This window comes from Aspergillus steynii (genome assembly GCF_002849105.1).
Source record: "Aspergillus steynii IBT 23096 chromosome Unknown P170scaffold_1, whole genome shotgun sequence".
Classification (NCBI taxonomy): Eukaryota; Fungi; Ascomycota; class Eurotiomycetes; order Eurotiales; family Aspergillaceae; genus Aspergillus; species Aspergillus steynii.
Genome location: NW_020194398.1, coordinates 368500 through 391475, shown reverse-complemented (window position 1 = coordinate 391475; position 22976 = coordinate 368500). Strand labels below are relative to the sequence as shown.

At 52.4% G+C, this 22976-nt stretch overlaps 10 protein-coding genes across 10 annotated transcripts; 7 read left to right on the top strand and 3 right to left on the bottom strand.

Moving 5' to 3' along the window:
- Positions 1-301: 301 nt before the first annotated feature.
- P170DRAFT_442002 (TauD/TfdA dioxygenase family protein) lies at positions 302-1589 on the top strand (the record flags this gene model as incomplete). The annotated part of the gene is made up of 4 exons (XM_024850432.1): positions 302-524; positions 578-916; positions 1003-1377; positions 1438-1589. The coding sequence occupies 4 exons, from the start codon at positions 302-304 to the stop codon at positions 1587-1589; spliced, it is 1089 nt and encodes a 362-aa protein (XP_024709036.1).
- A 666-nt stretch (positions 1590-2255) lies between these two features.
- Positions 2256-3875, top strand: P170DRAFT_396362 (uncharacterized protein; the record flags this gene model as incomplete). The annotated part of the gene is made up of 2 exons (XM_024846115.1): positions 2256-2295; positions 2350-3875. The coding sequence occupies 2 exons, from the start codon at positions 2256-2258 to the stop codon at positions 3873-3875; spliced, it is 1566 nt and encodes a 521-aa protein (XP_024709035.1).
- Positions 3876-4420: 545 nt separating this feature from the next.
- On the top strand, positions 4421-7112 carry P170DRAFT_346333 (SNF1 family serine/threonine-protein kinase; the record flags this gene model as incomplete). Its single annotated transcript, XM_024843561.1, has 4 exons — positions 4421-4848; positions 4932-5767; positions 5877-6506; positions 6583-7112. 4 exons carry the CDS (start codon positions 4421-4423, stop codon positions 7110-7112), a joined length of 2424 nt encoding a protein of 807 aa, XP_024709034.1.
- Positions 7113-7510: 398 nt separating this feature from the next.
- Positions 7511-9704, top strand: P170DRAFT_451751 (3-propionate hydroxylase; the record flags this gene model as incomplete). Its single annotated transcript, XM_024851216.1, has 7 exons — positions 7511-7604; positions 7672-7913; positions 7993-8100; positions 8177-8321; positions 8385-8539; positions 8590-8747; positions 8807-9704. The coding sequence occupies 7 exons, from the start codon at positions 7511-7513 to the stop codon at positions 9702-9704; spliced, it is 1800 nt and encodes a 599-aa protein (XP_024709033.1).
- Positions 9705-10127: 423 nt separating this feature from the next.
- On the top strand, positions 10128-11493 carry P170DRAFT_344573 (DUF3500 domain-containing protein; the record flags this gene model as incomplete). The annotated part of the gene is made up of 2 exons (XM_024843471.1): positions 10128-10338; positions 10403-11493. 2 exons carry the CDS (start codon positions 10128-10130, stop codon positions 11491-11493), a joined length of 1302 nt encoding a protein of 433 aa, XP_024709032.1.
- Positions 11494-11598: 105 nt separating this feature from the next.
- Positions 11599-13195, bottom strand: P170DRAFT_460099 (glycoside hydrolase family 18 protein; the record flags this gene model as incomplete). The annotated part of the gene is made up of 3 exons (XM_024851909.1): positions 11599-12904; positions 12975-13001; positions 13067-13195. The coding sequence occupies 3 exons, from the start codon at positions 13193-13195 to the stop codon at positions 11723-11725; spliced, it is 1338 nt and encodes a 445-aa protein (XP_024709031.1). The 3' UTR covers positions 11599-11722.
- A 1205-nt stretch (positions 13196-14400) lies between these two features.
- Positions 14401-16076, top strand: P170DRAFT_396351 (WD40 repeat domain-containing protein; the record flags this gene model as incomplete). The annotated part of the gene is made up of 6 exons (XM_024846114.1): positions 14401-14761; positions 14818-14931; positions 14989-15028; positions 15079-15174; positions 15235-15863; positions 15940-16076. Exons 1-6 carry the CDS (start codon positions 14752-14754, stop codon positions 16074-16076), a joined length of 1026 nt encoding a protein of 341 aa, XP_024709030.1. The 5' UTR covers positions 14401-14751.
- A 304-nt stretch (positions 16077-16380) lies between these two features.
- P170DRAFT_469217 (putative RNA binding protein) lies at positions 16381-18032 on the bottom strand (the record flags this gene model as incomplete). The annotated part of the gene is made up of 7 exons (XM_024852606.1): positions 16381-17085; positions 17146-17212; positions 17265-17325; positions 17396-17433; positions 17491-17522; positions 17845-17910; positions 17994-18032. 7 exons carry the CDS (start codon positions 18030-18032, stop codon positions 16381-16383), a joined length of 1008 nt encoding a protein of 335 aa, XP_024709029.1.
- A 278-nt stretch (positions 18033-18310) lies between these two features.
- Positions 18311-21140, bottom strand: P170DRAFT_431547 (alpha-actinin, sarcomeric (f-actin cross linking protein)). Its single transcript, XM_024848061.1, has 4 exons — positions 20780-21140; positions 20574-20640; positions 18864-20471; positions 18311-18809 (listed from the first exon to the last, which is right to left on the bottom strand). Exons 1-4 carry the CDS (start codon positions 20833-20835, stop codon positions 18606-18608), a joined length of 1935 nt encoding a protein of 644 aa, XP_024709028.1. The 5' UTR covers positions 20836-21140; the 3' UTR covers positions 18311-18605.
- A 47-nt stretch (positions 21141-21187) lies between these two features.
- On the top strand, positions 21188-21582 carry P170DRAFT_3246 (uncharacterized protein). The gene has a single exon (XM_024843335.1). It carries the CDS (start codon positions 21229-21231, stop codon positions 21457-21459), a length of 231 nt encoding a protein of 76 aa, XP_024709027.1. The 5' UTR covers positions 21188-21228; the 3' UTR covers positions 21460-21582.
- Positions 21583-22976: the final 1394 nt, after the last annotated feature.

Here is a 22976-nt window from a genome sequence, read left to right as displayed (position 1 = left end):
TTAGTCCAACAAGGGCAACCAATGTTCGCAACTTCTGTCGACAGGCTCTCAAAATGGGCCTCATGCCTTGCAGATGCAACGTGACACCTTGTAACGTGGCATGCAAACGCCCAACCGATTGCAGCATCCATTGTATTCGATAGAAGTCGAGTATGTGGAATATACAGAGTTACTTTTCTCTCCGGCTCCCCTCTGTCCTCAGCTAGACACTTATATATACTCCATGTACGCGTCGTTTTCAGAGTTAACGAAGCATAATCTGTCGGTCATCAACTCGGGCTTGTTTGGTTTGGATGCCAGGATGGGCGCAGTCGCAGATCCAGAAGCAACTCAGGACCTACTACAACCTACATCTCAAGATGGGTTGTCACCCAGGAAGCCCATGCAGCTCTCCGGCTCTTTAGACCAATTTTCTTATTTTGACGTGACCCCTGCCATTGGCAGAGAGTTCCCTGGCGTTGACCTCAAAGCATGGCTGGAGTCTCCGGACTCGGATTCCTTGCTCAGGGACCTTGCAATCACTGGTATGGCTTCGTACCCGCGTTGCACGCGGATAGGGCGCTAACCCATACACTAGTGTCTCAGCGAGGTGTCGTCTTCTTTCGCCAGCAGGACAATCTGAACGATAGTCTGCAGAAACATCTTGTGCAACGTCTCGGAGAGCTATCTGGGAAGCCCCAAACATCCGGGTTGCATATCCATCCATTTTTCAACGCTGGACTGCCCTTTGGGGGTGACGACAACGAAATAGACGTGGTTAGCACTCGGCAGGACAAGGCGGTATTTGGTGTTCCCGAGACGTTTGCGAAGAGACAGTATGCCTGCAAGGAATGGCACACTGATATTGCACATGAGCCTGTCCCCAGTGACTATGCCATGCTACGCCTCTCTGAACTACCGCAAGGCGGAGGTGGAGGTAAGTCAGTCCTCGGCTCTTTCTTCTCTGCCCGAGCACACCTGGCAGTCCCTTTCAAATCCGACTTGACGGATTCTTTCCCCTAGATACTCTCTGGGCTTCGGGATATGAGCTCTATGATCGCATCTCAAAGCCCTACCAAAAGTTCCTCGAGGGTTTAACGGCGACCTTCGTCCAACCCAGCTATGACAGGGTCATGAAGCAGCTGAACCACCAGCTGTACACGCAGCCAAGAGGCTCTCCTGAGAATGTAGGATCCGAGTTTGTGGCGGTCCATCCTGTGATCCGCACCAATCCAGTGACCGGTTGGAAGAGCCTATTCGCAGCCGGAAGCCATATTCAGCGCATCAACGGCCTAGAGAAAGAGGAGAGCGATGGCCTCCTGCAATGGTTTACCCGGTTGATTACCGAAAACCACGACTTGCAGGTACGGTATAGATGGCAGAGCCGGAACGATGTCGGTACGTATTGACGCGGTCCTCTGACGGTGGAGTCCTTGACGTTAACAGGTGGCGACACAGCACTTTGGGATAATCGATGTGTTTTCCACGCAGCCACCAAAGACATGGATATCCATGACCAGCGGACTGGGCATCGGGCTATGGGGGTAGGAGAGCGTCCGTACCTGGACCCAAGCAATAGGAGCCGGCACGAAGCCTTGGGGTTTCTGTGACTGAAGGCAGCAAGCAAGAAGGGTTCGATTTGACTGAATGGAAGGGACAAGTTGCATGGTGGCGCTTTATTTGGAGTTGCATTCCCACACCGGACACCGGCTGAGCTCCGTTCTTTCTCCAACCTTGTCACTACTGGTCTTCATAGTAGATAGGAACAGAAAACACTATCTTATGCTGGATTACTATTGAATAGATCAGTAAGTAAAATCGTGCACCCGTTTAGGTTTAGTGTGTCCTAATAGTACCAAGTGGTTGGTATCATCCTGCGAGGAAGGATATTCTAATACAAAAAGTGGTTGAAATCAATTGTCACTGTAGGGGTAGTCCTTAGGTGCATAGAGGTGAATTATTCGAGTAGGCAATAGCTTTGTGCGTGTATCGTGGCTTGCGAAGTTCAATATTTGTCTGATGCGCAAACAAGGGCGGCAAAGTCACATGAGGTGCCAACCGCTCAGTCATAAGGGGTTGTCAATAACTTCATCCTGAATCACCAGAACCCAGGTCTCCATTGATGAAGCCAAACCTTACAGCCAGAAAAAGGCCCACACAAATTAACAACTTAGTACTCGCAGACTTCTGTTTCACATGAGCTTTATTGCGGACTTGTTTGCCTCTGATACTTTGCATCTGATAATCGACCTCAGGTTCAGCTTGATTTCGATAAAATGGTAACCAGAGGCCTCTGGAATTTGCACATAAATGGTAGTATTCTCACATCAGATACAAAGTCGATTCAAGTTTACTTACGATATGTTGTAGGCAAATGGTTTCGCCACTGTCACCCTCAAGCACGCACCAGCTCTCCAGGCGAGGAAGCCACATTTGAGAAAGTGAAACAGCTTCAAGAGGAAAAGAACAAATCTAATGATTGGGAAGAAATTCCTTTCCCATGCCCACCCCAATCCAGTTTGGACTATGTCTACACGGTCGATCTGGATGACGCGTCCATAAAGGTCTCTGCATGGACCAAAACCGATGGGGTTATACCATCAGTTTTCCAAATCAAATTTGAGGAAGTTCATGAAGCTTCAGATCTATCTCTTCAGTCTTTACTCCAGAAAGCAAGCAGACCTTTAGAGCGATATTTAAAACCGACATCGAAAAACCAAACTGACTCCACTGTCTCTGGCGATTTGAGCATCCACATTAATGCACCAACACCCCTGAATGAGCTCCAATATCGGCTTTTTACGGACTTCATCTTTCAATGGAGGTTCTACATTGACGATCACATGTTATGGCAGTACCCCTCAATGCTACTTAATACACTTGTTATCGCCGTTCTACGTCTTGCTGCCTGGGATCTTGAAATAACACACGAGAGCATCGATAGTCGGGTTGAGCTGCCGATCAATTATAGATCTCTTCCGAGTTGGGAGAGCCCAGGATCACACACGTTTTGGTTCCACGGCTTCCTTGTCGTTATCTGTGATACACTTGAAGCGAGCTCATCGGTGACCGAGGCAGTTCTGCGAGCTAAGGAATTGCTCGATAACTACAACAGAATAAGCGAAAACGTCCGATTAATTCTTGTTTCATTGCGCCATGTTCAATTCATTGAGCTCTCACCAGAGGCTGTAATGAGCTCTGATGTGCTCCCACTAGTTGTCAGTACATCGGCAGAGCAATGTTCACCCGGTTTCCGTGCACTCGCCCATGTTTTATCCTCCCCCTGCTGGAAAGATTCGATTGCCTATAGAGAAACATGGGGCATCGACTTGCCTCCTGAAATATTGGATATGATACTCGGAGCACTGGGGCCTCGAGATATCTTAACGTTTTGCAAATCTTCTTTGGCAGTTGAACGTTGGTATTATTCTTCAGTGCCCCAATTTGATGACATTAGAGTGCGGCAATTCGACTCCTCAGTTCCATGTTGCGGTAAATTGGACAGAATGGATGCTGCTGTTTGTTGTTCCTTGTGTTATGCTTGGAGACATGCAGAGTGCATTGGCTTGGCTTGCACCCCGCCTGGTCGTCAGTACATCTGTCCTGATTGCCATGAGAACAAGAATTGCAAGATTCTTATCCCAGGTGCTATTAATGAAACCAGTAAGCGGAAAAAGAGAGGCCCAGGGTGTCGTGTCAGAGTTGCAGGCAATTCCAAACTCCTTGAACAGCGTCTTTCTTTGCCTACACATCTCCGACCAGAACTTCGGCTTTTAAGGGATATCGGCCCTGCACCACCATTGCTTATCGACTACGCAATACAATTTGGCGGCGTTTTCTCGGGTCTAGCATATGGGCTGGATGAAGACCCGGCCAACTATACCATAGAACCATAGTATACTGCGTAGATGGGCATGCTTGCGCTTTACCTGTTTGGGAACTGCCGCGAAGCCGCTTTAACGGAGGCACGACGCAACTCCGTTTACTTTACACACGCAGTCGTGTAGGTACCTTTAAGGACTCCGGAGTAATACGAGGAAGTCTTCACGAACATGACGTTGCAACTAGCGACCTCGGCGGTTTTCCCCCTTCTCATTTCTCCGTCTTTCCTCCTCCCCACTACTACTGGATACTCGGTAAATAATCAGTTGATGCGGACTAAAGTTGGTAACCGCCAACTTCCCATCGCTCCACTTTTGCAGCCCTGACCGGTTGTGGGGGAGTTCGCCATTTGGACCATTTGGCCAGTCTGCCGGGGACTCTTTAATATTATTTGATTCCATTTCCCCCTTTCCCGCAGAAACTCGGATGATCCTGTGCCCCCGAGGAAATTCCCACTGATTGACTTCGATGACTTGACGGTCGGAAGTTCCAGACCGCCCAAAATCCATCACGTCACGTTGCCCTCTCGCTCTCTCCGCCACCTGCTCTCCCGTCCAGCATGGCCGCTGCCTTCGATGACGAAGACCTCTCCGTCCCCCTCCCATCCTTCGATCGCGACCGTGACCGTGACCGTGATCGTGATCGCCGCCGTGACCGCGTCCCTGCTGCCCCTCCTCCCTCCGCCGTGAATTACTCCGCCGTGCCCATGCCTCCGCCCTCTCGTCCGACCGGCAAGGGCCCCGACCCGTCCACCCAGTCCCCCGCCACCACCAGAGACATGCAGCGGCTCGACCAGTACCAGACCATCAAGATCCTCGGCGAGGGCTCGTTTGGCAAGGTCAAGCTGGCCATCCACCAGCCCAGTGGTCGCCAGGTGGCCTTGAAGATCATCTCCCGGCGCAAACTGCTCTCGAGGGACATGGTCGGTCGGGTCGAGCGCGAAATCCAGTACCTTCAATTGCTACGCCATCCCCATATCATCAAGCTGTGCGTTTCCCCTCCCTTTGTCCGACTCTTTCGCACAGAAGCGAAGCGACCGCTGATTGATCGTGTGTGTGGATTGGTTGCAGGTACACCGTCATCGCCACAAAATCCGACATTGTCATGGTCCTAGAATATGCCGAACGGGAACTTTTCGACTACCTGGTGAAGAGGGGCAGATGCAACGATACCGAAGCTCGCAAATTCTTCCAGCAAATCATCTGTGCCGTCGAGTACTGCCATCGTCATAAGATCGTCCATCGTGACCTGAAACCGGAGAACCTGCTGATCGACAGTGAAAAGAACGTTAAGATCGCGGATTTCGGGCTGAGTAACATCATGACCGATGGCAATTTTCTGAAAACCAGCTGCGGGAGTCCGAATTACGCCGCCCCCGAGGTCATCTCCGGCAAGCTGTACGCGGGCCCCGAAGTCGATGTCTGGAGCTGCGGTGTCATTCTCTACGTGCTGTTGGTGGGGCGACTTCCATTCGACGATGACTATATTCCGGCCCTTTTCAAGAAAATCGCCGCGGGCAACTTCCATATGCCTCCATACATATCACAGGGGGCTGCTCGGTTAATAAAGATGATGCTCCAGGTGCATCCGGTCCATCGAATCACCATCCCCGAGATTCGGATGGACCCTTGGTTTCTCCAGGACCTCCCCAAATACTTGCAACCGCCGCCGGAGGAATTCATCGCAACGGGCGTGGATCCAAACAAGTCGATCGATCCGCGCAAACTCGCTCCGGGGAAGCCTCTCTCTGCGCAGCACAAGATCAATCAAGTGGCCATCTCCAAACTAGAAAGGAGCATGGGATACGCCCGTGATGACATCGAGGAGGCATTGAAGCATCCGGAGCCCAGCGCTGTCAAGGATGCGTTCTTCATCATTGTGGAGAATGAAATGATGCAAACCAATTGTAAGGATTGCCCCGGCCTTTTTATTCTTCTGTTTTGTTTCAGTTGTTCTGGCCTAAAGTGCACTGAACATCGGACCATTGAAATCGCCTTGACGCTAACGAACAACAGCGCCCACGGAGGATCATATGATGGGCTCCGCCGTGGCACCTTCTCCACCGCCAGACAAGATTATCCAACGCCCAGCGGCGGCAAATGACAGACCACCAGCTGCTCGTCCACCAGGGGTCCAAACTGCACTACCCACGAGAACGAGGAGCGGCTCGCAACGCCAGAACTTCCAGCTGTCGCAGCAGCACGACCACGATGATCCGGAGGAGCCCCGTGTGAGCCATGTCAGAATCTTGCCGACCAGCCTACCGTATGTCCATGATCAGCTCATGGAACAGAGGGAGCGGGAGCGGGAACAGAGACTTCAAGCCGCGGATCGGCTATTAGAAGAGCAGGCTCAGGCCAGGGCTAAGGACGGCGACGACTCCCAGGCTGGCCATGACTGGCGGTCGCGAGAGGAACAGGAAGCAACCGCTCGGGCTTTGAAGCCTCACTCGCGCAGTATCGTCGATCTCGAAAAGCTGCGGCTAGAGCCTCCCGAGGGACGCAGTGCGCCACATCAACCCAGACGGACTCGGAAATGGCAGTTTGGAATCCGATCGCGGAACCAGCCCTATGAAGCGATGCTGTACCTTTACCGGGCAATCGCAGCCCAAGGGGGCATCTGGGATATTGTTCCCGACGAATCAGGTTAGTTCACAGATTGTCTCAACCTGTCTGCATGACCCAAGCTAACTTCGGTCAAACAAAGGTACGCAAATCGGAGGTCAGGCACAGCCTGCAGACCAGCCCAAGCCGCTGCAAAGCAAATATCCCGATTTGCCATCCGACTACTACATTCCTAAGGACCCCTGGTTCATTCGAGCTCGTCTCCTGAAAGAGGGGGTCAAGGCGCCGGGCGTATCGGGAAGCGTGCACAGTAGTCGCAGCGACTTGGAAGAATTCCGCCGTCGATTCAACCTGAGCGGGCCATCTTCTCTGGACGAAAAGAACTGGACCCCCGTGGAGCCTGGCAACGTATCCGGTCCATCTTCCAGCACGCAACATCATGCGATCCGCGGGATCTCGTACGGAGTGTGGGTTTTCGTGGACATCCAACTATACCAGTTGGAGGAAAATAACTACATGGTCGACTTTAAGTGTGATGGATACCAAAACGTGATCCGTGCTGAAGTGGACTCCGAATGGCATCCGATCAGCAAGCGCTTCCGCAACAAGGAAAAGGAGGTCACCAGCCCGTATCCCTTCCTCGACGTGGCATCCGACTTGGTCGCACAGCTGGCGGTTGCGAGCTAGTTCTTTCAAGATTTGAACATAGGGGTATCATGGGAGTTTTGGGTGCATTTGACATGGCGTTTGCGAATCTACTTGTTTTGTCCAGAAAATTTGTCTAATAATGCTTCGACTTATTTTGCATGTCAGCGAAGTTATGGACCTTCTGAACTGCCCTTTCAGGAACTGCACATTGTTGTATTTGAAGTATATAGCGATTATGAATCTTTCTTTGACCTTGGAGACTGTCCATTTGCTTTCCCACTTGCTTTCCCCGCTTGTTTTCCCACTCGGGTGGGGACCCCGATATTGACCGGCCAGAATGAACAGTATAAAAGGTCAAAACCACCGTGCAGAAAGCACCTGCATTGTATTTACACCCCTCAAATCTATACCTAATCAGTCATTCCAAAACACCCACCATGTCCATCACAGACCACGACCCCATCCCGGTCCTCATCATCGGCGCCGGTCCCTGCGGCCTTCTCCTCGCATACATGCTCGCCAAACTCGGCGGTATACACTTAAGCTCCCCTCTTACCCCATCCCTGAACTACCAACCTCCTCTACTAACTCACTACAGTCCAATCCCTCGTGATAGAGCGCTACCCGACCCGTCTCGCAGCGCCCAAAGCCCACGCCCTCTCGCCTCGATCCCTCGAACTCTGTCGCCAGTTCGGGCTCGACGTGAACGCGATCCGAGAGATGGGATCGCCCCGCCCGGACGCGATGTGGGTGAACTTCGTGACGGATTTAAGTGGGCAGTTGGTGGGCAGGTTGCCGTATGAGAGGATGGATAAGGGTGTTTTGGATGATACACCGGCGGTTTGCACTCTTTTTCTTTTCTTGCTCTTTTGTTCGATTGGTTCTGGGGAGAAGCTAATTGGGTGGGTTGTGTTTCTAGATGATTCATAATATCCCGCAGCCGGATTTCGAGGCGTTGGTTGGTCGTGAGTTAGAGGGGGGCAGGGTGGAGGTTAGGAAGGGGCATTCGTTTGTGAGGCTGCAGGAGGTTTGTTTCTCTATTTTCTTTGGGTTTTGTCCCTTTGATGAGTCTGTTAGGGCTTCGGCTCACTGATCGAATCTAGTTCCCGGGCTACGTCGAAGCGACTGTTGAAGATCGAGCCGCGGGACGAGAATACACGGTGAAATGCGCCCATCTGGTTGGCTGTGACGGGGCCAAGAGTGTTGTTCGCAGGGCGCTGGGTATAGAATGTGAGGGGGAGGATTCATGTACGTTCCATCCCAGCCCTTCCTTCGAACAATGATCCGGGACTAGGGACACTGACCTAATAGACGAAACCATGATGACCATCCATATCAACGCGGACTTGCGTCCCGTGCTTGGAGACCGAGTGGGCATGCTGCATTGGATCATGGACCCCGACGTGGCGGGGTTCATCATCGGATACGATCTGTCTGGGAATCAGGTTCTGATCTGTAACTTTGATGTAGGTGCGTGTTTCGGTTTATTGACGCCATGGCTAATGGGTGATTAAAGGCAGAAAAACACCCGGTTGACTCGTGGGACGAGATACTCTGTCGCAAGACGGTAGATGCAGCTATTGGCACGAAGGTGGAATATGATGTGCTGAGCTATAGACCGTGGATTCTGAGCCGAAAGGTAGCGAAGGAGTATCGCAAGGGCCGGGTTCTTTTGTGAGTACTACTTCGCATCTACTGCATTGACTTTTTGGTTCTGACACATGTGCGCCTAGGGCTGGAGACGCCGCTCATTCCTTCCCTCCTACTGGAGGCTTAGGCCTCAATAGCGGGTTGGGCGATGCCCACAACCTGGCATATAAACTGGCAGCAGTGCACCATGGGTGGGCCAGCGATAAGCTCCTAGATACCTACGAGTCTGACCGCCGACAAGTAGCCGTCGTGAACTCAGAACAGAGCGTCAAGAACGGCAAGGAGATCTTCAACCTCCTGAAGACACTGGGGACGACAGATGCCGACACGAGCGTGGCACGACAGAACCTCTACCGCAACATTGAAGACCCAGAGACCATCCAACAGATCAACCAGGGAATCGAGGGCCAACGAGAACACTTCGATAATCTGGGCCTGCACATCGGATACGTGTATGGTGATCGCCGCATCCCCGAGAACGCATCCATCTACCGTGCGGCCTGCGTGCCTGGTGCTCGGCTCCCTCACGCGTGGATCCGGCTTTTACGTCCCGAGAAGATGCCTCTGCCGCCGATCGACTCATCATATGTAGCTGAGCTATCGGTTGATGAGGTGCAGGCGCGACAATTCTCAACGTTGGACCTTTGCCCCTTTGACGGGTTCACTGTGTGGGTGAATCAGAAGACATCTGCATATTGGCATCAGGCCATCGAGGAGAAGCAGCAGCTCCCCACCGGAATCCGGGACCGGTTGAGAATCCAGACGGTCGTGCACGGGGTGGACTTTGAAGTGCAGGCCGGGGAAAGTGGCGAGAAGTGGGTGCAGCTGATGGGGTTGGAGGATCAGGCCATTGTGGTGCGTCCGGACCAGCATATTCTGGGGTGTGTTCGATATCCGGGGGGATCGGAGCAGTTGTGGCGCTTGTTGAGGGCGCATTTGGGGTGGGACGAAGCGATTCCCACTTGGAGTAGTACGGAGTAGTAGGAGATCGTCGAGCTACGGTTGCTCGGAATTCCCGACGATGTTACACTTGCTACTCTAGTTACTAGTATAGTAAGTGGTGCTCGCTCCGGCGTCCGCGAATACCGAAATGTGATAGAAATAGAGAATCCTACAGATATCAAACCATACCGTACTCTATCTCTTCCTCTCATGAATTCCCGACCAATGCACTCCATCCTCCGAGTCAAGCCCACGATGTCTCCCCACAACCACCGTTTGGCCGCTCTCCACAGCGCCGCGTGGAGACGAAGTGGGGAGAATCGCAGCCGGGAAACATCCGATGCAGACCGTCCGACTATTAATTCTCCAACTCTAGGATTCCTTCGTTCCGATCGTCTCTCTGCGTCCTCTGCACATTCTCCTCCACCTCACCCCGGACTCCCTGCCACCCATTCCCCCGCGATGAGTTCGTCGCCCTCCCAGCAGCCCACGGGCGAATATCGCCAGTATCTGCCGGACCTGAGCCTGCCTCGGTTCCAGACAATGCGCAAGCAAGATGCGCACGAGTATGCCGATGATTTCAAAACGCGACGGAATCCGCCCTGGCTGCATGCGCTGTACATGCACTGGTTGGATCTCTTGCAGGAGCCTTTTAAGGGCGTAACGACGGACGGTGGGCTCTATCACCAATACCTTCCCTTGTAGTACAGTAAAGTAATATACTGATAATAGACCAGGAACCGTACGCCCCGACCTCTACACCCTCCAGGACGAAGGCCTCCCCATCGACGCCATCGTCGACTCCGTCCACGCCCTCTTCTCCACCCTCACGCAACCCCAGCGCCAATCCCTCTCCTACCACATCGACTCGCCCGAATGGCGCACCTGGTCCAACCCAGAGTTCCTCCTCAGCGCCAAAGGCCTGCGCCTCGACGAAGTGACCCCGGCCACGCGCGACGCCATCATGACCGTCCTGCGCACCACGCTCTCCCCGGAGGGCTACGACAAGGCCGTCAAGGCGATGCGCATCAACCACTTCCTCGGCGAGCTGGTGGCCTCGCCGCGCGTCATGAACGAATTCTCCTACAACTTCGTCCTCTTCGGAAACCCCTCCCCCACCCGCCCCTGGGGCTTCTCCTTCTACGGCCACCACCTCTGCCTCAACATCTTCCTCTACAAGGGCCAGATCGTCGCCTCCCCGTGGTTCACGGGCGCCGAGCCCAACGAGATCGACGAGGGTCCGCACGCAGGGACCCGCATCCTCCAAGTCGAAGAGAAGCTGGGCCTCCAGCTCATGCAGTCCCTGTCCCCTGACCTGCAAGCCCAGGCGCGCGTGTATGCGCACATGCATGACCCCGCGATGCCCCCGGGGCGGTGGAACCGCGATGACCAGCGGCATGTGTGCGGTGCGTATCGCGACAACCGTGAGGTGCCGTACGAGGGTATTGTGGCGAGTGTGCTCAGCGAGACGCAGAAGGGTCTTCTCCACGGCATCCTGGAGCAGTATCTGCTGTATCTTCCTGAGCCGTCGCGACGGCTGAAACTCGAGCAGATAAGGCGGTTCGAGGCGGAGACGTATTTCTGCTGGATCGGTGGGTTTGGGGATGAGGATCCGTTTTATTATCGCATTCAGAGCCCCGTGGTGTTGGTCGAGTTTGATCATCATTCCGGCGTGTTTTTGAATAATGAGGAGCCCAAGAAGTTTCATATTCATACGTTGTTGAGGACGCCGAATGGGGGTGACTATGGGCATGCGTTGAGGCCTTTGATTCCTGCGGTTGAAGGGCTGGTGGGGAAGGAGATTACGTGGGAGAAGTCGACGTTGTGATTGAGTTGATGGTTTTGGGTGATGGGATGGATTGAGAGCGAGGTGCCGGTCACCTGGGTGTATATAGATATGAAGTAGCTCTTGCATGAACACTATTGACGTACTAGTAGCTTGAATTGGTCATCTTAATCCGACGAGTCTTTTGTTAGACCTCCGGTCCCTAGGGCTATGCAGTATGGCTGCCCTAATCTCCATAGAACGGCAAGCATCTTAATACCAAGCAATTCAATCAATTCATCCTGAGTAGCCTGTCATCTTTTAACATATCCGCTATCATAGCAGACCTTTGTATCCATGCCGGACGCCGACAAGCGTCTGCAAACTGCTTAGTAAAGCTGGCATCGTGGACATCATCGCTGACAGTCGAAACCATCAGCCCTGCGAGGTATTGACGGCGGGCGAACTCGACCTGGAGATTGATTGTTTCATTATCATAGTACGTTACCAACTGATTGTCCCAGCTGAGATATTTCGCTGCACCGTTCCCGACACGCTGCGGCTTCACAACATTCGCTTGCATAATGCCAACGATCTCGCTGTTCAGGAGGACGCCGGCCTCTTGACTGCAATGTCCCGCTAATCCGGGAGATAGGATCGCGCAGTCTGTCGAACGGCATCCGTCAGCCATTGTATACGAGTGGCCGCGGAACGGCATCCCCCAGACGATGCGGTTCGGGTTCACATCTTGGCAGTTTAGATGCTCCAGAATACTCGTGATCTCGGCGGTATTCACCCCGGCATTTGCAACTGGACGGCTCCCTCGTGCAGCGCCCCCGTCGTACGGCTTGAGATTGATATACGATACGTATCGATGCAGCGCCTTGAGGTCAAACCGCCGCAAGTATGCCTCCGAGGCCGGGAAACTAATCGATAACTCATCGGGTCCGGCCATCTTGCTAAGTGCGATGTTCAGGTTCGCCACAAATCTGGAAAGGTTTGTATAGTCCGGTTGTTGCTTTTCATCCTGGGTGTCGAAGTCGAGGTCCAGGTCTAGGTTGATGCCGTTAAAACCATGCGTAGTCATGAACGATATCAAAGATGAAAGGAATTTCCTCTGCTTCGTCTGAGGAGAGGCAGCCAGCTCGGAGAAGATACTCGACATGAGCCCAGTAGAGTTGAGCTTCTGTTGATCTCGCAGAGTGATCAGGACTTTCGTATCATTCTGGTAACCCAGGTGGCGAATCAGTCGTGCGTAGAGATCAATGTCCCGATCATGTGCCGGAAGCACTTCGTACGTATCCGGGCTGATGATCGCGGAGGCGAAGTTAACGTGGTTGAATGCGTCGAGTGGGATCTTCTCGGGCCAGAAATCGCGGCATCGTCGGCGTGTTGCGCTGCCTTCGTAGGTGCCCACCGCGAGGAAGAAATTCTTGTCCGAAGAGCAAATGGCTCGTGACGCTTTTTCTGGGCACTGTCGGGGTGAGCTTATTCCGTGTTTCCTGGGACTGAACTTGTTGGACGAAAGGGAAATTAGGGCTTACGCGCAGATTGACTCTCTCGCAATGGCCCTGGTTCCAATCATTAGCTTGCATGACCTGAGGTTGATAGAGATGCGGTAACTGCGATGTCTTACATTTTCCATACACCGGGCCTCCAGAGTGCGACCGGCCCAAATAATGAAATAATAGACGCTGTATACAAAGAATGCGAGCGCAAGTAGGGGAGCTACGTCCCGAAGAGCTCTTCGGTAACGTCGGAGCATGTCTGCTGATTTGGGCTAGGTTATGATGCAATTAGACAGTATCCTTTGCTCTTATATGTTAGTGAGACATTTTATTTCTATTCTCTCAATTTACGGGAGAATAGAAGCAAGAGGGGTTTTATGCTTGGACTGGGCCCATGATGTTGGTCCATGGATGGTTAGGGTTACATCGTGAATGTATACCTTGTATGTGCGCTTTGAGCTAGTGGTGCTTACTGTTCCGGTGCTCTGCTAGCCTGAGGCTAGTACTGCCTTGGGTATTGGACCCTGATCAAGGGCTAGAAGAGGCCATATATTAGGCAGTAATGCCCAGTATAGGATGCAACTCATAGACCTAGTTTTCCTTTCAGTATTATCGGACTTGAGGAGCATCAATATTACCGGAGTAAATATGTCAAATGGACAATAGTGACTACTACTCCAGTAGATAATCTTTCGCAAACTCACAGAGCTCAACGGAGAATACAAGTCTTAGTCGGGCTTGTACTAAAACCTTTGCAATTTCCTCTAATTCCTTGGCAGGCACGAACCTTGACAGCATTCTCTAGTGTTGTTTCCAACCGATCCCTAGCTATCGACTAATATTATTCCAGGCTATATCAAGCGAGCACATGGGTGGAAGTGACTCATGCCAGTAGTCGCTCACCTTGATTGCCCATCCAAGATCTACGTGATAATTGCGAAAGAATCGCTGATGAATGTTTATCGTGATATCGCCATGGATGATAGCATGGTGTTGTGACGTTGTCGAAACTCGAAGCCAGTAGGTTTAAGTGCAAGAGTGCTTGTAATTGCAACGAAAATCCAAAATAGAACCAATATATTCCGATATGAAAGAGGTAATTAATGATTTTGCTTCTGTCAGCAGCATTGAGAGGATGCCTGATGGGTGTGTGTGAAGGTGATGGCAGAAGGTTAAGAAGCACTCTGTAGGAAGACATGATCAACACTTTCCATGGGTAACTGTAATACCGTATATTATCCAATCCACCGCAGAGCAGCCCTCGAGACCCTGTACCGTACCGTCTCCCTCCAAGTGGAGCCCTCGTGACTAGCGAGGCTCACGTGTGTTCCAGGCTAGTCCCCAAACGGCCTAGCGGCAGACGGCCGACGCAAGCCAGCACGGCCGGTGATTTGACCGAATATCAAAAAGACTTCAATCTCTCCTACTTCTCTGGACCGGGGTCTCCCCTTCATCCCAATACCTACTCCGTCACGGGCTGGTGGTCTGTCTTGTTCCTCGGTGGAATCGCGGTGGAAGGATCTGTTTTCTTTCCATTGACTCAACCTGGTTCCCTGGGATCTCCCACTCATTTCTGAATACGACCCCGCCGCTCTGTGCTCATGACTTGACGAGACCGACGAATTTTCTTCTGTACTTCTACTACTCCGTAAATTCTCTGCTCGCTTTCTGTCCTGGAAAGATCTGTCTTGCCTTATCTCATCATATACCACTTTATTGTTCCTTCGCCAGCCGCATCGGTTGGCCTTCGCGTGTCGAGTGCAATTCGTTTAGATTATCTTCATCGTTGATTTTCTGCTAATTGGAACCCAAAATGGCGTCTGGTACGTATTCACGCTTTGCTCGCTTCATACCGTGATAGCGCGGCTGACCGTTGCAGATATCCCCAAAGTCGTACCCCTGACATGCCACGGACATTCCCGTCCCGTGCCGCATATCAACTTCTCTTCCACAGTGGAAGATGACCAGTATTATCTTTTGTCCGCCTGCAAGGGTATGTTTCCACGTCTATCGGATTGGCGAGAGACACGCGACTGAATGACTTTCATAGACAACAACCCTATGCTCCGTGATGGCATCACGGGTGACTGGTCCGTGAATCTGCCCCCTGTCGTGAAATCAATCCCCTAACTCACCGCAGGATCGGTACCTTCCTCGGCCACAAAGGTGCCGTCTGGCAAGCCCGTCTCTCCACGGACGCTACCATCGCAGCTACCGCTGCGGCTGATTTCTCCGCGTAGGCCCTTCCCTCCCTCTTCTCTGATTCACCGGGTTCAGTAAACTGACCGCCTCTCAGCAAAGTCTGGGACACCCACACGGGAGAATGCCTGCACACCCTGCAACACTCGCACATCTGTCGAGCCGTCGCATTCCCCCTGCAGCCGTCCCCCCAGGTGCTCGCCACCGGCGGGTTTGAAAAGAAGCTCCGCATCTTCGACCTCTCGCGCGGCAGCAACGCCTCGTCGCCGACCTACGCGTCCGCTCCCGGCGGTGGGGGCGAGAACGGCGCGCCCGCAGCTACCAGCTACGAGATCGGCCCCGGCGTGCACACGGGCACCATCAAATCCATCGTCTGGAACCAGGATTACAACATCCTGACCACCGCCGCGGAGGACCGCAAGATCCGATGGTGGGATCTGCGCTCCCGGCACCCGATTTTCGAGCACGCCGTTGACGGTCCCATCGGGAGCTGCGAGCTGAATACCCTCGCCGTGAGACCCAATGATCCGGGCATTTTGACCGTTGCGGCGGGCAAATCCGTCTATTTGTTTGATGGCGCCAGTCCCGGTCGGATGCTCAAGCAGTCAACCTTCAGGTATGAGGTTGCTAGTGCGGCGGTCAACAATGAGTCCGGCAAGCTGGTCACCGGTAGTGCCGATGATACTTGGGCTAGGGTTTATGATCTCCGGACGGATGAGGAGTTGGGTATGTTTTCCCCCCGCCAGTTGAATATCAAGGAGGTATGTAATCATCGATGATGTTTGCTAATATACGTATGCAGAGGTCCAAAAAGGCCACCACGGCCCCATCTGGTCCGTCAGCTTCTCTCCCGACGGCAAGCTCTACGGCACCGGAAGCGAGGACGGCACGATCAAGTTGTGGAAGGCGTGTCGGGAGCCGTATGGCCTGTGGCGCTGAAGTCACGATAAATTACCTGCTTAGGTGATCTTACCTAAGTTCTGCTTTGGGCAACTATTCTTGGTCAATCAATAATCGCTACCTTGGAAGGAGTCTTAGACCAAGTTGCTCTTGGCTAGTAGTCGAAATTTACGTAAATAAAGAGAGAACTAAATGCCACGGAGAGGAAATAATTTATTGGCCTGGTTGTACCTGTAATATCACAAAATCGGTGTCCTCCGCCCATTTATCCATCCGGCTGGGTCTGATGTCGCTAGCACATTACTTTTGAGTCAGAAAGACCACCGTCAGTTGAGTGTTCACCTCACTCGATCATGTCCACATCATCGTCGCCGCCAGCAGCGGGAGCCGCGGGTGCTGCGGCCGCAGGTGCATGATGTTCTTCAGCGCCGGCCTGTTTCTCGGCCGCACCGCCCGTCGCATTGCCCCAATAATCATCCATTTCCTGGTCCAGCTCTTCTTGCGTCTTTCGGGGTCGGCCATTCGCAGTTCGGCGGTTCTCGCCACCGCCGCCGCCACCACCACCTTGTCGTCGGCCTCCACCATTGGCGGATCGACGAGCGGGCGACCGCTGCCCGGGCACATATCGGTCGATGTGATCCGGAGCCGGTTTAGAGACATCACTGCGTCGGTAACGGCCTGCGCCACGTCGACCACCGCCTCTACGACGGCGACCACCGTCGGCACTATCGCTTGCGCTTTCAGGACTTAGACTGCGAGCATCGCGGCCGCCGCGGGGGCGTTCCACGCGGTCGAAGAGGCTACCCTTGGGTCGTTGGATGTTGTCAAATGGGTTGCGGTCTCGTCGGCCACCGCCGCCGCCGCCGCCGCCGTGAACGATGGACAATCGGATCGGTTGGCCCTTGGCATTTGCACCGTCGAATTCATTGATCGCAGTTCGCGCGTCGCTGTTGCGGTTGTAGGTGACGTAAGCAACGCCGTCGGAGCGACCTGCTCGGTCGTAGACGAGAGAGATATTGGTGACAGGTCCGATGCGGGAGAATAGATCCTACACAAAGGTTTCGGTTAGGTGTCTCAGTTTGAACTATCTGTCAAGCAGCGTTCATACCTCCAGATCAGACTCCGTGATATCGTAGTGAAGGTTCTCAATTCGAATTTTCGATCCCGTAGAGGCACTGCCATATCTTAGTCAAACGTCCGCCACTCCAGTCAACAGGCTGGACATACTGTTCCGGCGAGGGAGAATAGCGATCACCGCGCGGGCGTCGAGGGGCACGAGAAGGGCGTGCTGCACAAATCCATATTAGCAACCATCCTCACTACCACATGTTCTCCGGGTTCTGGGACAAAATGCATACCATCTCTGTCGTCTTCGTATTTATCGTGGACCCAGTCCCTATCATCCCATGTCAGCAAATAATGATCCACGCCGTTCTTTCCTAGGAAGCAATACAAATCTAGGTCGAGACGATCATCGCGGTAGGGCTGTTGTGATCGAAAAGTAGAAGACAAGGTCAGCTCGAAGTCAAATCAGGTGGCATGGCAACTGCTCCATCATAAGATCATCTTTTCTTTTTTTTCTGCGAGGGTGTTCGCAGCCTTGCGACCTCCCGAGATAGGAGGACAGGTGTATGAGGCTTGTGACTTTCTTTCACGATGCGCGAGGAGGGTTCGAAAGGAGAACAAGAGGAGGGAGGACCTAGTTTGCAACAGTGTTTATTAGCATGGTTGTTTCAGTTTTGTGGCAGTGCGCAGATTTACAGCTCCGCGATCACCCAACCTCAAACTTGGGAAGAAGGGTGTTTACCTTTTTGACGCCATCACGGCGACGACCTTGACCCTGAGGACGGCGGCCCCGATTCTGATTCTGCTGCTGTGATTTAATGTTAGCTGATTTGAAGTGACAAGGTAGGTGCAGGGTCAGTGGTAAATGCTTGGGGTAAGCTCTAGCCTTACAGGACGCTCCGCGATGATCTCGTCCAAGCTGCGGTCCATCTTGGAACACGTTGGGAGAGGGTGTGCGGGAGTGAGAAGGAGGAATAAGATGCAGACAAATAACACTAACTAGCCCTCTAGGCAAACAGGTGGGAGGGAGAGTGGTCAATGGACGGTTTGAAGAGGTGGACAGAGTCAGAGGAAGAGGGAGAGAGCAAGGATGGAAAGGCCGAGACACGGAGCGGCGAGGTCACGTGGGCCCCGTCTCGCCCGCAGCCACTTTTACGCCGTGCAAACAAGCCCCGGCCAATTAACTACCAAAATTCGATGGTGATGATCAATAATTCTATTCAGATTTTGAGTATTACTCCCAACCCCTCTGATCCATGCTAGTAATTGCAAACAATGTTTGGTATCGGGAAAGAAAACCCCAGGACGCAGAAAAGAGGACAAAACCAGCCTGATATGCATGCAGGAGATAATCGCCCATCAAGACACCCCAACCCTCCATTTTGGCTCCAGAAAAACACCAGTTGCTGTATCCGAGTATGAAAGTCCGAGAAAAAGAAAGGGGTTGTTAATTAAAGAGAATTGAGGGGACAGAAAAGGAAATCAATTCAAACGGGGGGTGTCCTAGGCTCCTCCATTGGTGGCTGCGTCATGACCGCCGTTGTTGTTCTCCATCATCTTCTCCATGAAGCTAATGTAGTCATATTTGGCAAGCTCGCGGTCTTCGAGCAGGTCTGGTCCCTGATGTTGCGGCATGGTCTGGACAAGATGCTCAATAAGTTCATCCGGAATCAGAGAGTGTCGAAGATCAAGTTCCGTGACATAGGGCTGGAAAGACTGTCAGTTTCTGAAGAGATCCAAAAGATATCCATTGTTACATACCTTGCCATCGGCAACTTCGCGGAAACTCTGGAACACCTGTTCGGCGGTGTTCTGGTCTTCCGTTACACTGACCATAAAGCGAATAAACTGTTCGAAGCTGACGCCGGCGTTTTGTCCGAGTCTGGCTGGACCGCAAGTTTCGACGTAGACTTGATGCATCTCATCTTCGTCGTATACAAGGCCGAGACTGGCAAGAGCTGCCGAAAACTCAAGTTCGTGGAGCGTGTTAGATGAGTCGCGGTCGAAATGTCGGAACACGGACTCGAACTCCTCCAGTTGGATCGGAGTCAGGTTCGTCATATTTCGGGCGACGAGTTGGTTATCGAGGAACGCAAGCTTCTTGGAGATACTGGATTTCACAAGACTTAACTCGTAGGACAGTTCGTCCAGCGTATACGTGGTGTAGTCGTTTTCTTCGATGTTCGCTTCGGCGCACTGCTCGTCCAATGCCGCAATGGTATCTAAGAAGGCGTCGAGGGGAGGCAGATTATCATTGAGCCTCTTAACGTGCGATAGTTGGTCCTCTACGTCACCGTCCAGTCCGGAGATCGCAAGGGATAATGTTTTCAGAGTTAGTGCGAAGTCATTCGCTTTGTCCGCAAAAGACCGACGAAGGGCATTCTTGATATCACGGATCGTCTCGTTGATAAGCTGGCTACGTTCATGTTCATCGCGAGTCAAGCACTCCCACTCCTGATCGCAAACCTCAAGGCGGAGTGCCTCCGGGGGGTCGTATGGACGCAGTCGGTATGTGCTGAGCTTTGTCTTGATGTTTCCGAGGAGGGCTGCTAGGTCTGATTTTTCGGCGACCCACTGGCGCTTCTGGTTTCGCTTGTACAGGGAGAATTGGAAAGCCTGGTCTTTAGCGTCTTTGTAGGTCCCTTCGAAGGTGGAGTTCTTCCAGTGGTCACGTTGTTGCCGGATCAGACGCAGCAACTCCTTCATCCTCTGCTCGTAAGAGTTCTGCATCTCCCAGGCACCGTGCATGTTGTTGATGAACTTCTCCACTCGTCGACCAGCGTTTTCGACTCTTTCCAGTTGCGAGAAGGCATGGAACCAGTAGGCGATATATGTCATCAGGGACCGTTCGTCAGGCTTGGGAACGTCGCAGACATCGTCAACATCCAGCAAATCCGGGATACCGATTTCGTTCGCGGCGATATCGAAAGCCAATTTCATATTTCCACGGTGGTCCGCCTTGTCCAAGGCATCGAAGTCGATCAGGTCGGGACGATGGATATCTAGGAGGGCGCAAAACGCAAGGCCGTCATTCCAGCTGCTGGAGAAGTCGCGGACCTGCACTCCTTCGTAGCAGGCCGTTTTTCTTTGACACCACAGCAGGAGACCCTCCTTCGCGGTCATACCCTCTTCGTTGATGTCGCTGATGGTGAATCGCAGAATGAGGGTCCATATTAGTCCCAGGATGATCTTTCTGTTACCGTCCACAATATCCTCTGCACCGATGTTGGTCATCTGAATGCCCCTCCCTTTGATGAAGTCAAGACTTTTGTTGACATTTTCGAACTTTTGCACTCGCAGTCTCGGGTTCGAGGCATATCGACCGAGGGATTCTGCGCCGAGGATTTCGAGGAGATGGATGAGGATAACCTACGCAGACATCGGACGCTGGTCAGCCAGAGTTCTGTGTTTGAGAGGGAGGGGTTTGTCTCCTCCGAAGACCAGGAAGCCTGGACCGCGGGGTTCACTCACGCCGGTGGACAGGTCAAGCACCAAGTCATCTATGAAGATGCGTCGGACCTTGAGCTTATCATTCAACCTGTGGATAGAATGGAACGTTAGCGACCGGTGTCTCACCCAAAAACAAGTCCCGTGCAGCGACCGGCTGAAGCGGGCGCAAAGCAACCAAAACGAGGGGTGGGCCGTGGCCACGGCAGAAAAGAGGATGGAACACCGACCATTTGGTAAAGGTTTTCTGTTGTACATTGATCCACTGCTTCTCAACCGTCAACATGATGAAGGATGGACGTAAAAATGAACATTCAGGAGTGAGAGGTTGAGATTGAAATTGTCGGAAGCACGCTGGGGAGCACGGATGGGGGGGAGGAGGACGAGGGCAGGGCGACTGATAGAGAGAAGGCGGACTTGGATGGAAAAGGCAGGATCTTCACGACGGACGAATGAGAAAGAAAGCGTGAGGGCAACAATACGATTCGCTCATCCGGCTGGAACTGGATGCCTTAGCGGCTAGCGCAGGGAGGGGCTAGAGCAGCAGGGCCGGCGGCACAATGCAGATAAAATGGGATGGTTGGATGGAGGCTGAAACCTTGTCTCTGGACGAAGAGGAAAGAAACGAGCGCAGGCTAAATACTCTTCTCCTAAAGTCTCCTAATTTCCTGCGAGCTGGATGCCTGAATCTTACGCGGAAAGGGGTGGTATCGTGAATACTCCGGCATGTCATGAACCACAATCCTCCCCACAGCAACCGACCATGGTTGCCCGTCGGTTGCTGCCGATTTGGCCCCTAGCATCCATTCCTGGGGTTCGCGCGAGGTTTCACTGCTTCCCAAATGACTCTATTCGGCCTCTACTTCTGGTGATGGCTCTGGGAGCCTGGGAGTCCGGCCGCAGAACTTGAACGATGGTTCGTTTGAAGACGATCATCCTCATTACCTCAGCGGGTAATGCCAATACGGTAACTTAATTCCGCCTAGCGCTGCAGAGCCCAAAAATAGAAACCGGAAGATGCCTCTTTCTACAGTGCACTCCGTACGAAAGATGGGCCGATGGACGCTGTATTAACATCTGGTCCATTATGGGCTGGCCGCATTCTCTCCGTCTCCCGTCTCTTCCTTTAGCTTAGCACTCTCCCGCGCTGTCTTCCATCGCGACTAGGGAGTGCCATCTTCCTGTTCAGGCACGCACGGAGGAATTCCCGGACCCACCGCGACCCAAACTCTGGTGGCCCGAATTCTCCGTCTGTCAACTCGATGTGTTTCGTCTCATGGCTTAAAGGGAAAATGGGTGGCTGGATAGCGATCCACAGGGACCAAGAGAGCCGAGGGACGTCGTTATCTCGAGTGGCTGGGAGCAGGATGATATACTATGGTCACCGCCTCTTGACCTAGCGCATTTGATGCCCGAAGCTGTCGGAATCACATCATTTGCGCCTCACTCCAGCCACGCAGGAGCAGATCCGGGGGTTCGAGATCGCAACAAATCGGTACATTCCGATCCACCCGGGACTCACTCCCGTTTCCGTGTGCTCTTGGCCTGCATCAAGCTAGCTCTAAGAAAGACATTGCTATCTCTGATATCAAGGCGTACGCCCAGGCCTCAATGCAGGGTGGTTGGTAAGAATGTCTATGACAGCGTGAGTGACTCTAATCTTACCAATAAGACCAGTCGATTGAATATGTACGTCCTTGGTGCTGCATCCAAGTAAGCCGAGAATACAACATGATGATCGGTTCTGAAGGGCCTGTGATCTGGAAGCAGTCCAGGCCTTGAGTCAATTCAGATCCATGTTCTATACTGACACCGGACAACAAAGATTTTCCTTCTGTTGTTTCATTAGGTCTTCTTGTATAAACTTCTTGGCAGAATAGGTGAACTAACTGCAATGTGAAAGATCAACTACACCTATATTTCACTCTTAGTACTAATAAACAGACAATAAAATGACGCATAATTATATTAATATCTCAATGTGAATTGTGTCAGGGAGCAAGATATTTGATAAATCAAGTCAACCGAGCGGAAAGGACGAGGCAGTATTGACGGGTGTCATTTATTTGGCCAAGTGTACACATAGTCGTTGAAGAGATACTTTCTGGTGATGGTGCCAGACTGGTCTCATCGGTTACTTCTTTCGACTACTTAGTAAATGTGCCTTCGAACAAGTTCCCTAACTAATGGACATATTCCTCATGTAAGTGTTCGGCTTCAACAGTAAACGAACTATATGCTCGCTTGAACCATTTGGCCCGAAGATATATTTATCATCGAAAATTGATAACATGGCATGATAGAAGGCTGCCATTTATCTGGGAAGCACAAAGAATTGCAATCATATAAGCCACCTAATATGCTCTTCATACCCTAATACAAAGAAAATCAGTTCTTGACAAGTTATGCTGACTCCCACTTTTATGT

What these genes read in the sequence shown, in the direction of transcription:
- P170DRAFT_431547 (XM_024848061.1), bottom strand. Translation starts at nt 20,835, where the DNA reads ATGTTGACGGTTGAGAAGCAGTGGATCAATGTACAACAGAAAACCTTT. An exon ending in TGCTTGACCTGTCCACCGGC is followed by an intron (nt 20,472 to 20,573) that starts GTGAGTGAACCC and finishes ATGTCTGCGTAG; the next exon opens with GTTATCCTCATCCATCTCCT. An exon ending in GCGAAGTTGCCGATGGCAAG is followed by an intron (nt 18,810 to 18,863) that starts GTATGTAACAAT and finishes CAGTCTTTCCAG; the next exon opens with CCCTATGTCACGGAACTTGA.
- P170DRAFT_3246 (XM_024843335.1), top strand. Translation starts at nt 21,229, where the DNA reads ATGCCTGAATCTTACGCGGAAAGGGGTGGTATCGTGAATACTCCGGCA.